General features: G+C 32.2%; 1 protein-coding gene across 1 annotated transcript in view; it reads right to left on the reverse strand.

Moving 5' to 3' along the window:
• ERBB4 (erb-b2 receptor tyrosine kinase 4) overlaps nt 1-15,589 on the reverse strand; it is a 1,143,943-nt gene that overhangs the window by 355,223 nt on the left and 773,131 nt on the right. Inside the window, exons 8-11 of the mRNA XM_049784132.1 lie at nt 11,223-11,336; nt 9,153-9,279; nt 1,740-1,813; nt 366-456 (exon numbers count right to left, since the gene is read on the reverse strand). Coding sequence (XP_049640089.1) covers nt 366-456; nt 1,740-1,813; nt 9,153-9,279; nt 11,223-11,336 — 406 coding nt within the window. The remainder of the gene's footprint in view (nt 1-365; nt 457-1,739; nt 1,814-9,152; nt 9,280-11,222; nt 11,337-15,589) is intronic.

Genomic DNA, 15,589 nt, shown 5'->3' on the forward strand with positions numbered 1-15,589 from the left:
TTTTCAAGGTACATGTAAATGTTATAAAATAAATCTAACTATTCAATTATTGAATAATACTTAGTATTTAATAAAGATAAAATTAAATGATAAAATTGATGACTTCATAAATAGCCATCCTTTATCATATAAATAAAAATATTAACAATAGAACATTAGACCTGTGTCCTTTGAAATTTTTCTATATAAAAGTAAAAATCACAATCAGGAGTAATAATTCAATGAGTTTTTCTCTGGAATTAAAATATATTATCTCTAAAATCAATATATCAATTGATTTGTCAGACTGATAGGTCAGACCATATGTGCCAAAGATGTTGCTCTTAAACTCAGGAAAACTTACATTTCTGTATATATACACCTACCTATAAAGTACTCTTCCTCCTATTGTAACTAGGTTAGAAAACACACTAAAGTCAGTCATACTTGGTGGCCATGATTGTATGTTCAAGAAACCTACAAAAAATAAAAACATTTAAAAATCAGGTTATCATGTCTCAGTAATAATATTTAATATCCATTATACTTAAAATATGACTACATTATATTAAAGGATGGGGATCAGTAAAGAGAATATTGTTACTTTTAACTATTACTTATATACTCATTATTTAGAAATTGAGCTCTTATTCAAGGTTTCGCTTCTATAGAGTAAATAGATATTCAATAGATAATTCATATCAAAATAATAAGCACCAGGAAGTCTATATTTTATACATAGGATATTATAAAACAATGTTAATAAAGGCCACAGGTTTATGTTAGTACAAAGCTTAACTTAAAGGAGAGAGAGACTAGAATGGGGAAACAAATTCAGATAATGGTAGCAAGACATAGATGCTTTCTTGAAGATGTGTGCAGAAATATATTATACATGAGTTCCTGTAGTTAACAGTATTATAAACTACATTGTGTAAATTTTTTAAACTTTAATATGTTTAAAGATTTAAATAATTCTTAATTTTATTTATTCCTCAAAAAATAAAGATAAAACTTCCTATGTGAAATTTTATTAGGTTAAAAAAAAAGAAATTTGATTAGGTTGAATACTTACAGCAATATATGTCTATTTTATATAACTATATATAGTTATATATAATTTATATAACTGTTAATACTCTATATAAATAATTTGTACTTTAAATTCCTTGCTAGTAAAATCATGTCTGGTTCATATCTATGTCCCATATTACCTATTATAGCAACTTGGACACATTAATAAGTATATACATTTTTTCTATAATCTATATTTAATAGAACTTGTAAAAATTTAAATAGAAAAAACAGGCATTTAAAGGTTCCAAGGAGGGAATGAAAGCTAGAGAGCAGTTGAGATGAAGTACAAGTCTTACGCAAGCTAACTCAGGTTTAATCACCTTCAGTGCTTCTTGTGGTCCATCAAAACTGCTGGCAGTGATCCCTCAGTGATTACACATGAAGGAGTAGGCTTTGAGAATTTCTGGGTGTGTCGCACCCACAAAGGAGAAGACCTCAAATCTCAGCTGACACTTTCAGAAACAGTAACTTCAAAATTTCATGGTAGTGTCTTTATATTCCACAGGTAATCAACAAATTTACAAATGGTAAGTAATAAGATGTATATCATTTAAAAGGGAATGAATTTTTTTAATTGGATTTCGCTGTGAAAATGATTTGCTCTCTGCAAACTTATTGTTTGCTTTAAAGAAAATAAGAAATTTCATATATTTGTTGCTCAACATAACACTTAAAGAAATTACCTGTTATTTCTCGAACTGTCCGAAAGACATTCAATTTCTCTGGATCAATGGCCTCAATTGCATTATATGGGTCTCTAGTAAAATCAAGTAGAATTACAAACAAAAATAAAATTAATATACGAGTGCAAATATGAGAAATATAGCAATAGTTTGCATTGAAATTTGTTTGTCAATAAATAGTCTAACAACACCTTGTTTCGATTTTTCTGTTTTGGATATAGAGGTGGAACCTCAGAGGTTTCTTGAAATTTTTGAGGAAACAGATTAAGGTTGTTTTCAAAGGTTATTTTAAAATTTTAGGAAAAATTAAAACTGACTATTGCAAAATAAACTCAAAATATAGCAATGAAATGTAGCAATTTCCTATATAAATCATTTTATTTTCATTTTACTTTAAATGTATTCTTATTTTGAAAAATATAACAACAAATGAAGTGTATTGAAGAAAATTATTTGGGATCCTTGAAGCATTCTAAATTGCTGATAGTACCATTAATATTCCAGGAAAAATAAAAATGTACACACACTCATAATCATTCCTTTTTGGTGTATCTTCATTTATCTACAAGTATATATTTATAGTATTCATAATAGTACATGGATTTGTTAGTAAAATCTTATTCCCCCTAATTTATTCATATTCTTGTTGATTACACATGAACTATTTCTTTGATCTATATGAGCAACACTGCCATTTAAAGTAAATGCAAATTTACAAAAGGGTACATTTTGGAAACTTGAAACACTGCATATTTAATGCATAATAAACATATACCAACAATTCTAGCAAAATTTACTGTTTAGTTTTGGTTCTGGGACCACATACAATAGGGCTCAGAGGCTATTCTCAGCTCACTTTTAAGGATTGCCCTTGGTAGTACTCAAAGAACAAGGAGGAATCACAATTTTTGAAGGAATAAATTATACTTTTATAATTTCATTTTATTTTACTGTGCTTAACAAACTGTGGGAGACAATTTGGACCACAACTACTGTCCAACTGTGCCTCTCTGCGTAGATATAACTCCGGTGGTGTTCAGAGTACCATTTGTGGTACCAGGAATTAAGGAGGGTTGGCTGTATGCAAACAGAATACCCCAAATATTAACTTTTTGGACTAGTATATTTTTAATTTTAAAGCTTTATTTTTTAACCACTTTAATGTATGGAGAGATAGCTCCAAATTCTAAAGAGTTTGTTTTTCTTGAGGGAGTATCCTAAAATTTTTTACTGATAGTCAACACAGAACTCTATTAATAACACCTGAGTAATGTCCTGGATGTAATCCCAAAGCACCACAAACTGTAGTCCCAAACATAAAACAGAGAAGGAAGGAAGGGCTTTTATTTTGTGTAGTTTTTCTTTTGGAGCTACCTCAACAATGCTCAGGGCTTACTTAATCTTGCCTCTGAGATCACCAATCATTCCTGGAGTTATTAAGGGACCATTTGGGATGCTGGCTCATAAAACCCAATTCTCCTTAGTGAACAGCATCCATCCAAAGTATTGTACAATCACTCAAGTGCAAAAGGAAAAGAATATTTTGTGCCGGAGCAGTGGTGCAAGCGGCAGAACGTTTACCTTGCACGGCGCTAAGCTATACAGGACTGATGTTCAATCCCCCTGCATCCCATATGGTCCCCCAAGCCAGGGGTGATTTCTGAGCACATAGCCAGGAATAACTCCTGAGCGTCACTGGGTGTTCCAGGAGTAACCCCTGAAGTCACTGGGTCTACCCATCCCCAAAAGAACATTTTATGGTGATCTGGATTTATAAAACCTTACATTATCATACATGTTTTAGAAAAAATAAAATTGTATTCATGTATCATTTGTGTCTACCTTACTAATACATTATATTTTATAGTTACTATGCTATGAATATGTGATTATTTACCAGTCTTTTGGAATATTCCTTTTTTATATTAGAAATCAATTCTATGTTATTATGATCCTTTTGTTTAAGATTGAATAAAGCTATTAGGCTATTATTGTTTTCCATATTTTCAGGCAGATAAATATATGATTTATTTTGAGGGAATTTAAGTGTGAATCTTTTGGCATTTACTAATTTTAAATTTAGTATCCTGCAAAAACTCTACAACTTCCAGTAGCCTTAATCTCTGGAACCACCTAGTATTTGCTTTCCCAAGAGAATTTCAGGCATATCCTTTTATAATGTAACCCATTCCATATATTTGTCTTTTTATTTGGGTGTGGAGGTTTTTGAGAACATATGCTATAGCACTCAGAATATTTCTGGCTGTGTATAAGGGGTTGCCACTGGTGATGATATCAGACTGGAACCTGCTACATGCAAAGCAAGTGCTGTAAATTCTGTACTATATCTTTAACCCTATCATCCCCATATATTAAGCTGAACCTTATATTAAATTGTTTTAAACAAGAATGTGCAAATCACAAAATGTAATGCTCATTTATTGGGTTGCTTTAGACATACCAAACACTGTAATTACTGAGATTGAAGAAATAGTATAAGTGTACTAAAGTTTTTCAATCCATACTGCTTGAAGAGCAAAATTTAATAGATGTGTTGTCTAGTTTACCATATATATGAAGGTATATGGAATAAAATAATTATGTATTTGTTGAATACAAAGATAAAAAACTAACTTCATTATATGTGGAAAATCTTATTGTTTTTTAAGGTACACATTTTAATATGGTAGGACTGTATATCCAAAATAATAGCATGATTTTTAATATTTGTTCTTTGATTAAAAGCTATGTCAACGTCTGCTTTTATTTAGGAACACTCACAATTCAGGGGTCGGTTCAAATTTTTACTGAAAAGACTCTAGTTTGCCAGGAATTATATGAATTCTGGAGTTTATATCAAGTCCAATGGACCACAGAAATTTTATAGACTTAATTTTTGAGATTCAAGGCTCTCATAAAATAAGTTGACAGAAACCCACTAACCAAATTCAAAATCCCTTTAGGGAGTGTCCTCCTATAGTCACTTAAAAATCTATGGTGCTATAAAATTAAGACCTCTCCTAGCTAATCCAGAGCCATGCTAAAAGAGCGTGATGTACAACCCATCTTGGTACTTGGTGATTCAAAATGTTCAGGATAAAAAGATGAATATGTTTTCACCATTTCACTGAAACTATTTTACTCTTCCTTTAAACTTATTATTTTTAATCTATGGTTGATCAGCACTGCTGTTTGTTGTCAGTTCTATAGGGACAGAGCCTAGCCATGTTGCTGTAATGAAGATTTTGTTAATCTAAGTGTATGTACATGGATAGAATCCACAATGAGCAGTGAATATTCCTATAATTTAACCCTACATACTGAGTTTTGTCTGTTGCTACTGCTCTAAATAAAGGACTAAAGGTAATTAGTTTATTTCAGGCTAGATTTTGGCTAGAAAACCAAATCTAGTTTTTTTTTTAGATTTTTTTATACATTTAATTATTATTTTACAATTGACAATGAGTTATTTCGTTTTGAAGAAAAAGAGTAATTCTATTCTTATAACTTTTGGGATTCTAATAATTTAAATAAATAACACTGTTCTTTAATTTAAATCACAGATTCACATCATACCTTAAAATATAATTTAAAAAGATAAGCATAATAGGTCTAGGTAATAAACTGGGCTATTTCGCTGAGGGAGCAGCATCCAGGAAGTATCCAGAGGCCTTATTGGACACCCCCCCCAAGTGATTCTCAGCCAATCAGGGTATCTAGTTCAATGATCAAGTTCAATGATGTAGAGGTAGCACTGAAGAGGTAGAACCAGAAGCACACCTGCAAGTGGGCAACTCCAGTTTGATTCCCAGCACCACCTATTTTCCTTGAGACCATCATAGTGACCCCTAACACAGAGCTGGGAGTATTCACTAAGCACTTTCATGCATGGCCTGAAACCCACAAAAGAAAAAAGAATGTTGTCCTGTCAGGATACTATAGCAGTTTAAGATTTCCAGAGTCTTCCAGAGGGGTGTGCACTGGGGACCATCTGAAACCAGGGTCCAAACTTAAGTCTCAGCATGTGCAGTGCATGCATTCTTAACTGGCTAAGCATTTCCCCAAGCTATAATGAAGTATTTAATTACTTAACTAATTATTTTTAATGATAGGTTAAGTATCATAATTACATGATTATAGCATTGTATATCATGACATATATTATATATTATAAAATAGTATGTACATGTTATTGTACCGCACTACCACAAAATTTTCCAATGATCTCCACCACTGTCAAAATAAATATTCTTATGTCACCTCTTATTCCTTCACATATTTTTTCCACTGCTTGGTAATCTCAGTTTTATAATTCAAGGTCAAGTGATTGACATTTTCCAATCCTGTTTATTCCTATGCTCTTTCTCTCTAGAATAAATACTGAATAATCTCACTCATGGGTGGAATACATTCTATCTATGAATCTGTCATTGTTTTTCTAATCCTGACTTATTTTAGTTAATATTAAAACAATTATTTAATTATTAAATTTCTGGTTCATATTTTGCCTTTCCCTTTTCTCTCCTTTTTGTCTCAACATATACACACTTATACTTTACATATTTTCCTGCATAGGATGCCAATTGAAATAAATTTTTATCAATAATTTCTGATGAAAAGTGAAGGCTTCAGAATATATAATTCAAACTGGCATGAGCTGAAAATTATAACAATAACACATTTCACAAATATATTTACCCAAAAAGAACTTTTTGTTTTATATTTGATATATAATATTAATTATAATGTTAATATTTTAACTTTTTAAGTTTAAGTATTATGGTTTAGGACAGCCTAAAATATATTAATGAAATATAAGATTTATCACAAAGAAAACATTGCAATGAAAGAACTTCGTACTTTTTTATTAGTTAGTATGAAAAAATATCTGATACTACTTTACATACTAAAAACTAGAATTAAGCAGATAATTTTTGAATACTCTCTCCTACTTTGTTTTTATTCAGCTTATGCTTTTAAAAATAAATTATCATGCCATTATATTTTTACTTATTTTATATTTCATTTTTCTCTCCCACCACTTTTACTTTTTTCTGGTATGTTTGTTTGGGGATTACAATGTTTAAAGTTAGTTAACTTCTGGCATCAGGGAACCAGGTATTTTTCTGGTGATAGAACCTGAGCTCTGACCATGTGCAATGCAAGTGCCACTACAGTGTACTATGTCACACCAGTCCCCTCAACTATTTTGTAAATACAAATGTACTTAGTACTCGACAATATGGTATAGAGAATTGTTCTTGGGAGTCCTGCAGGGAAAATATGTTCTCAGATCCTGTTTGATATGTGCTCAAACACATGTACTCAGTTGTGAAGGGCATCATGGAGTTTTTTGTTTGTTTTGCTTTTAGACCACACCTTGTAGTGTTCAGACTTGCTTTTGACTCTTCACTGAGGAATCCCTTCTGGAGAGCTCAGAAACCACAGGAGGGTTGAACCTATGTTTTCTGTGTGCAAGGAAAATGCCCAATGATATTTTATCACTCCAACCCCAGACAGCATGACTTTAAAAATTATTTGCTTTATTTTTTTATAAGGCCACACCCTGTAGGTGATCAGGAGCTACATTTGGTGTCATGATGCTCCAGACTGTGTTTAAAGAATCATGCAGTGCCAGGAATTAAACCTAGATTTCCTGCATGCAAAGCATGACTTCCAGCCCTTTGAATTATCTCTTGGACCATGTACTCCTTGTGATATTCATCCAATAAGGCTGGAAATTCAGTGCTAGGATGGGAGGATGTGGTACTATTTGGGCCCTATGGTACCAATGATACTGTGATACTAGAAGTGTTGAGGGGATTCCAGGCCACATCAGGGGGTGTGAGAGAAGCTATAAAAGCCAGTATTGAGCAAACTGAAAAAAGATCATATTTTAGATTCAAATAATTCTATAGTCATGTTATGTCTCAGAAAAGAATTCAATGAAAAGAATTTCCCACTTTCTTTTGTTGTTTCACAATGTGCAATTATACCTTATTGGAATGGCCAGCTAGTTTCTGTTCTTTATTGTCCTGTACTCTTTCTGCATAAAATGATTTCTAAGATTAATTTTTACAAATTTTCATTACAAAATGTAAGTTAGGCAAGTTCATATCAATGCATATTTTGTTATAAATTATTTTTCTTATTCATTTTAATAAGAATTTGTGGAACATTTTATGCAAAATAGTCTATGTTAGTCTATATGTATTTTTTCACAATTGAAAGGAAATTGTTCAACTGAATAAACCAACATATCAAAGGAAGAAAGTAAATACATAATATTATAATTTGTTCTGTCACAGACCCACAATAAAAGCAATATTTTAAAGTTATGAAATTCCTTATGTAGTAAAATCTAAAGGTGTGTATTTAAATGAAAAGCAAAACTTTTTGCTTGATTTTTTTATATATTAATCAATACATATTAAATTATTTTGCTCAAAGAAATGATGCTTATGGTAAATGATGCTTATGGTAAAATTGGAGCTTAAGTATGTAATAGTTTATTTCAATGTAGCTATAGAACTAGTGTTGGGAGATTAAGAAGTAATATAGACCAAGTATTCAAACTTGGTTGTTTTTCCAACTGAAACCAGCATGTGTTATATAATGGAGAAAATTATAAAATGGCATAATTTACTATCAAAATGAAATTCTTCTAGGGCCAGAGAGGTGGTACAAGTGGTAGGGTGCTTGCCTTAGATACGCTAACCTAGCACAAACCGTGGTTCTATCCCTGGCATCCCATATGGTTCTCCAAGCCAGGAGTAACCTCTGAGCATCACCGGGGGTGGACCCCCCCCAAAAATGAAATTTTTTTAGCATATATCTTACAGTAGTACTAACTTAACCAACATGAGAAAGAATGGTATACTTGGACAGAGGGAATGTCTAAGAGCTCAGGATAATTTCAATTTAATTGTTGAGATAATTTTAGGAGGTCCTTAATAATTTTGTCTTGGTCAAGATTTGATATTTAATGAAACTCCAAACCTCACGTAAAGATATTTTTCTTTAAGAATAATTAAAAATATGTTGGTTGCTGTATTTAAGGAAAATATCCAACAAATATTTCTTTTCTTGTATACATATTTTTCTTTTATTAAATATAAGTAAACACCAAAACTAAACTCAAATACTACATACAAACTTTGATTTAAAGTCACTGTTTATATTACTAAGATATTGTCAAAAAATAAATTGGCATTCAATTTTGTTAAAAGCAATTACATAAGAAATATTTTTATGAATCAACAGAAATAAAAAATGAAGTTGAGAATAGTTAATTTACATATTGATTTATAATGATGCACATATCAAAACATCTTGTAAGCCATGCCACTTTAATAATTTTCTTAAAATTACTAAGATTTCTACTGCTTTATGCTACAAAAACTTAATACTGACCCATGAATACCCGTGACAAGGAAGATTAAATTTCCATTTATTTTGGTGCAGTTTATAAATTTGTCGATGTTACTGGAATCCACAGTCTGAGCAGACATCAGTGATCCCGTACCAATGCCATCACAAGCTGTAAAACAACACTCATATTTAGGAAGTTAAGAAATTTGTATGCGTCCATTTAAAAAATAATAAGAATTATATTCTCCTTGTCTTATGGTAGAGTATCCCTGCCTGTCACATAGGAGACCGGGGTTCAATTTCATGACTGGGAGACACAACTTCCTTTTAGGGGCCGGAGAGATAACACAGCAGTAGGGCGTTTGCCTGGCACGCAGCCCACCTAGGACGGATCCGGGTTCAGTTCCCGGCATCCCATGTGGTACTTCTAGTCTTCCAGGAATGATTTTTGAGCACAAAGGAGTAATCTTTGAGCGCAGCCGTGTGCGGCCCAAAACTCGAAAATATACAAACAAACAAAAAACCCTGCAGATTATCAATTTAGTCATTCATCCATGAAATGATAACTGTTGGACTTGCTTTATTATACCTGGTATTATAAGCTAGTGATACTAGATACTCTAAATACTAGTTATTAAAAAATTATGTTTTTTAGGCCAGAGGTATATAGCACAATTGCCTTGCACAGGGCCGACCAGGTTGGATACTTGACATTCCATATGGGACCCCAAGCCTACCAGGAGAGATTTCTTAGTACAGAGACAGGAGTGACCGTTGAGCACCATTGGTTGTTGCTCCCCCAAAACAAAACAAATAGATTTTATACTAAAAAATATACATGCAACATGTATATAACTAAAACAAAATTTTACTGATAATTTCTCTATCACCCAAAGTTCCCATTTCTGAAATCATATCTAATTATTATTTTAATGTTATAAGAACTGTGAATGTCTATAAAGTATTCCATAGCTTTTTAAGAAATATAAATTTACTTAACATATATTAAGTCATGAATTAGGAATATATCAAAGAATTTTAACACTTTCACTTAATTGGAATATTACCTGTGCTTTCTAAAGAATCAACATAAAATGGTATGTGTGGACAAACAGGCAATGGTAATAAAAGAAGTCTGAAAACTAAATATTCTGATAGAAGACTAAATATTTAGAGAGTTTAGGCTATATTTTTCCTGATGTATTTTTTCATGTCTATTACTAAAATTAAATATATAAACTATCTGAAATATTTATTTTATTTATTCATTAATTTATTGGGTTTGGGGGCATACACTGTGGTGGTCAAGGCATACTCCTGGCTTTTGCTCAGGTATCACTTCTGAGGGCTTATGGTCAGTACCTTATGTTTGAATCAACCATATGCAAGAGAAATTTTTTGCCCACTGGAAATCCAGTCCCATTACATTTAATAACTATAATAATTAACTATAATAATTATCTCTTTCCTTCCTAATAACATCTCTTTAAAAATAATTTAAACTTGGGGAGTAAATTTCACAATATTTCTTTTTCTGTGTACTTTTTTGAACATAGAAAAAATGCTTAAATTGTTAAGCAAATAATATTTGTTCTTTTTTTGTTTGTTTGTTTTGGTTTTTGGGTCACACCTGGCAGCACTCTGGGGTTACTCCTGATTCTATGCTCAGAAATTGCTCCTGGCAGGCTCACTGGACCATGTGGGATACCAGGATTCGAACCACTGTCCTTCTGCATGTAAGGCAAATGCCCCACCTCCATGCTATCTCTCCACCTCTCAATATTTGTTCTTAATGATAAAATGGCCATCTATACTTTGACTTAAGCATAATTACTCAACTTTAATTCATATAGAATAAAACATAACTTTTTTAGTTTCTATTAAAATAATTTTTTATTTTTACCAGGCCCTCTTTAGATGATTCAAAACCAATAAAACACTATTATGCCATTTGATTTTTTAGGGAATTGTCCAAAGACATGAAAATTATGTTTTGTATAGTTTGATTGTAGAAATAATATGTATTGAAAGATTTAATTAGGCTACTAAAAAGTGAAGAAAGACTTTGACTTTGCTCCCTGTTTTAATAAAATAATCTTAGCTAAAACTTACCTTTTGGGCAGATATCAGTGCAAGGTTTGCACATTTTAATGCCATTTTCTTCTACTTCCATTTTGGAACTAGGGCAGGCACGTACACAAGAACTGGAATCAACTACAAAGTTATCTGAATAAAATAAAATTAGTTCATATTAATGTCCAGAAAAACGTGTTAAAAATAAAATTATTTAACTACCATACTTAGTATGTATAAATCTTCCCTTAAAATAATTATTTTCTAAACATATTACTTCAAAGTACATCTTCAAATATCCACATTCAAATATGAGGGCAGCATGTATTAATAAAAACTTGTACTTGCTTGACTACTTCTCTACATACTGAATTGCCTCTAAGACTGAGTGTATTTATTTTATAGACCGAGGAAACTACATGACATTTAGTTTGTGTTTTTCAAATGTTCCACTTCATTTCATGCCTTGATATAAGTTTGAGGTCAAAAAATACTTCAAGTCACACAAACCACAAAAAAAGAATGAGTTCAATTTTGGGGGGACTTAAAAGAATGTGCTTCACATTCAGGAGAAATGTGTGATATGTTTTCATATTTTAATAGTATCACCTACATTACTATGTCTCTTGCTTTATATATAGAATCAAAATAATATTTGAATTGTAAGGGAAAAGAAAGGAAGAAAGGGAGGAAGGAAGGAAGGAAGAAAGGAAGGAAGGAAGGAAGGGAGGGAGGGAGGGATGGAATGAAAGAAGGAGGGAGGAGGGAGAAGTAAAAAGGAAGAAAGAGGAAGAAAAATGACAAAGAAAGGAAGGAAGGAGGAAGGAAGAAGGAAGAAAGAAAGAAGTAAAGAGAAAGGAAGGATTTGGAAAAGGAAGGAAGGGAAGAGAAAGGGAAGAAGGAAAGAAAGAAGAGGGGAGGAAGAAAGAAAAGAGGAAGGAGGGAAGAAAGGAAGGGGAAAGGAAAGGGTGAAAGAAAGGAAGGAGGAAGGCAGGAAGAAAAGGCGAAGGAAGGGATAAAGGAAGGACGAAGGTAGGAAGAAAGAAGAAAAGAAGGCAGAGGGAAGAAAGAAATAAGGAAGTATAGAAGGAAAGAAGGAAAAAGAATGTAAGAAACGGACAAAAGAAGGGGAAGGGTCAAAGAAAGGAGTGATAAAGTTAGAAAGGAAGAAGGAATAAAAAGTCAGAAGGAAAGAAGAAAGGAAGGATAGAATAAAGAAGGAAAGAAAAAAGTAAGAAAGGTACAAAGTATGGGAAAAGACAAAAAAGGCTGAAGTAGGAAGGATGAAGGAAGGGAAAAGTGAAGGAAGGAAAGAGGAAGGAAGTAATAAAGAAGGAAGGAGGAATGAAAAACAAGAAAAATGAAGGAAGGGAATAGAGAAATGAATGAAAGAGATGAAGAATAAAAAAGAAATGAGAAAGAAAAGAAGAAAAAGAAAATGGCGAATGCAGAAAGGACGAAAGGGTGAAGGAAGAAAGACTTATGGTAGAAAAGAGGAAGGAAGAAAGGAAGAAAGATGGAAGGAGAAAAAAGAAGCGTGAAGAGTAAGGAAGGAACAAGGAAACTAGGACAAAGGAAAGAGAATGGAAGGAAGATGGGAAGGAAAAAAAACAGAAGGAAGGAAATTGAAAGGAAGTTACAAAGGAAGAAAGGAAGGAGAAAGGAAGAAGGAAGGAAAGAAGCAAAGAAGAAAAGGAAGGGGAGGGGCAAAGAAAGGAAATATGAAGTTAGAAAGGAAAAAAGGAAAAAGGAAGAAGGAAAGAAGGAAGAAAGAAATCAGGAAAGAAAGAAAGGAGAGAAGTATGGAATGAGGAAGGAAGAAAAGGAGTTAATCTTTAGGCATGGTATGTAAAATGAAACATGACCATTTGTATTATATGACCTATTGGTTTTTTATTTAGGATTCCAGCTATGTCAGATATATGATAGTATTTAGCCTCCAAAACAACAACTTATTGCACTTAGGGACTCTCACAGTGAAGACAGTTGAAAACACATATATTCTTATCTTCGGAGTTTTAAGCAGCAACCTTCCTTGCTTCTAATTTTATAAACAATGGCAAGGGAAATTTCTGAACTTGTAACCAGGAGTCACAGAGAAAGTAAACCATGGTTTTTGACCAAGATAAAATATAAGTAATTCTTTTACTATGGGTCATCCAAACCAAGAATATAGTGGGAAATAAGATGGTGGGATAATATGCCAGGTGGTAAGTTCCAATTGGAAAATCACAGCAAACAATCTAGAAGTCTAGAGCAAGGTCATTTCATCTATATATTTGAATTATTCTCCATTTAATAACATCCTGGAATAAGTCTAGGACCTTGTAGAAACAAAATGAACAAGTATAGGTCATTTTTATTATAGGTAGTTCATTCACCGATATTATAGTCTAAACTGGCTATCCCAAAACATATTTGTAATAATCATGGCATATTCATATTATACAATTCTACTAAAATTTACTATAGGATTGACATAGTATTATTTGTCATTACATAAATAATAAGACAGAAAGAAAGGAGGACAGAAACAAAATTTGACATATAGATGCGAGTCCAAACTAAATGAAAGTTACGTGGCAGTCTCAGGGATGAATTGAAAAGAAAAATATCTTATTGGTACAATTCTAGGATGGGTATTTCAGATGATAATTTAAAATGATTACTCACACATCACAATATAAAAAAATAATCATTGCTGGCGGGGATGTGGGGAAAAAGAAACTCTCATTCATTGCTGGTGAGAATGCTGTCTAGTACAGCTTTTATGGAAAACAATTTGGAGATTCCTCAAAAAAATCTGGAAATTGAACTCCCTATAATCCAGCTACACCATACCTAGGGATATACCTTAGGAACACAACAATTTAATAAAAAAAATGTTTTCTGCACACCTACATTCATTGCAGTACTATATACAATAGCCAGAATCTGGAAACAACCCAGATGCCTGATAACATTTGAGTGGCTAAAGAAACTGTGGTACATATACTCAATGGAATACTATGCCATCAAGAAAATAAAGTCATGAAATTTTCCTATACATGGTTGACATGCAAATTATTATCCTAAGTGAAATAAGTTAGAGAAAGAGAGATAGACACATAATAGTGTTACTCATATGTGGGATTTAAGAAAAAAAAAAGACAGTAGTGAGGGCTGGAAGGACTGGCCCATGATAAAAGCTTACCAAAAAAGAGTGTGAGTGCAATTAGAGAAATAACTATACTAAAAACTATCATGACAATAGTCATGAGTGAGAGAAATTGAATGCCTGTCTCGAATACAGGAAGGGGGTGGGGGAGGAGAGATATAGAGGGGGCATATTAGTGGTGGGAAGGTTGCATTGGTGAAGGGGGGTGTTCTTTTATGAACTGAAACCCAATTACAAACATGTTTGTAATCATGGTGCATAAGTAAAAATATTTAAAAATTTAAATGAAGAAAAATAAATTGATTATTCACTTTGTAAAAAAATTGGTCTGAGCTTAGGAAATATATGTATCCATGCACAGTGATTAGCCGTAGGAAAAAAATAGCACCTAGATTTAAGGGCATCTGAGGAAGAGTATTATGGATGCATTTATGAGAAAAATGGCAAACTATGGATATCTTTGTGTTCCAAGTATGCATCTGCTTGAAGATATGCTTGACAAAAAAGTATCTGGGCTTAGATTACATCACTTAACAGTCCCACTTTTCTTCTTTGATTCTAAGAAATATTAATCTCTGTCTCAGGAAACCAATTAGTTGCATATTCCTTTATGAAAGGTCTTGCTCATGTTTTATAGTCACATACGTTTCAAAAATATTTGATGTCTGGAGATGTTTTTATTTCAGAATAACACATGTAACATCGACTAGAGTTTACTCCTTAAAAGCTAAATGCCATTTTTTACAGCTACATCAAAAGAACAAAACACATAGTTTTACATAATAAATAATGAAATGCTTCAAAATAATCTATAATTTGCATAACTTAAGTAAAAAATAAAGGAAATTCAGGAGTTACTATAAATAAGATAGTAAGGTAATTTCACAAAATAGTTCTTTGCTGAAGCAATAGCTAAATCTTAAGTCTTAAATGTAAAGTGAACCCTTGTCAAGGTGAAAGACATCCCCTAGATCATATTTTCTTTGTACTTCTTCATTTCAACCCAAATCTGAATACAATAGAAATGACCAAAAACCTCCAAAATGTAGTATTGATAGTTTTGGAGAAACCCAATTATAGTCAGAAAATAGTAAACTAATAGAATATTAGTCTAATAGAATATAGTCTAAGAAAAGAAAAATTATAATCTGGCCCCATCCTACTTATTTGTAATGGGTATAGTCTCTCAATTTATCTCTGCATTTAAAATGTTGATTTGAGGAATATTATGTTTAATATAGGATATATA

This window comes from Suncus etruscus, chromosome 1 (assembly GCF_024139225.1).
Source record: "Suncus etruscus isolate mSunEtr1 chromosome 1, mSunEtr1.pri.cur, whole genome shotgun sequence".
In the NCBI taxonomy this organism is placed as follows: Eukaryota; Metazoa; Chordata; class Mammalia; order Eulipotyphla; family Soricidae; genus Suncus; species Suncus etruscus.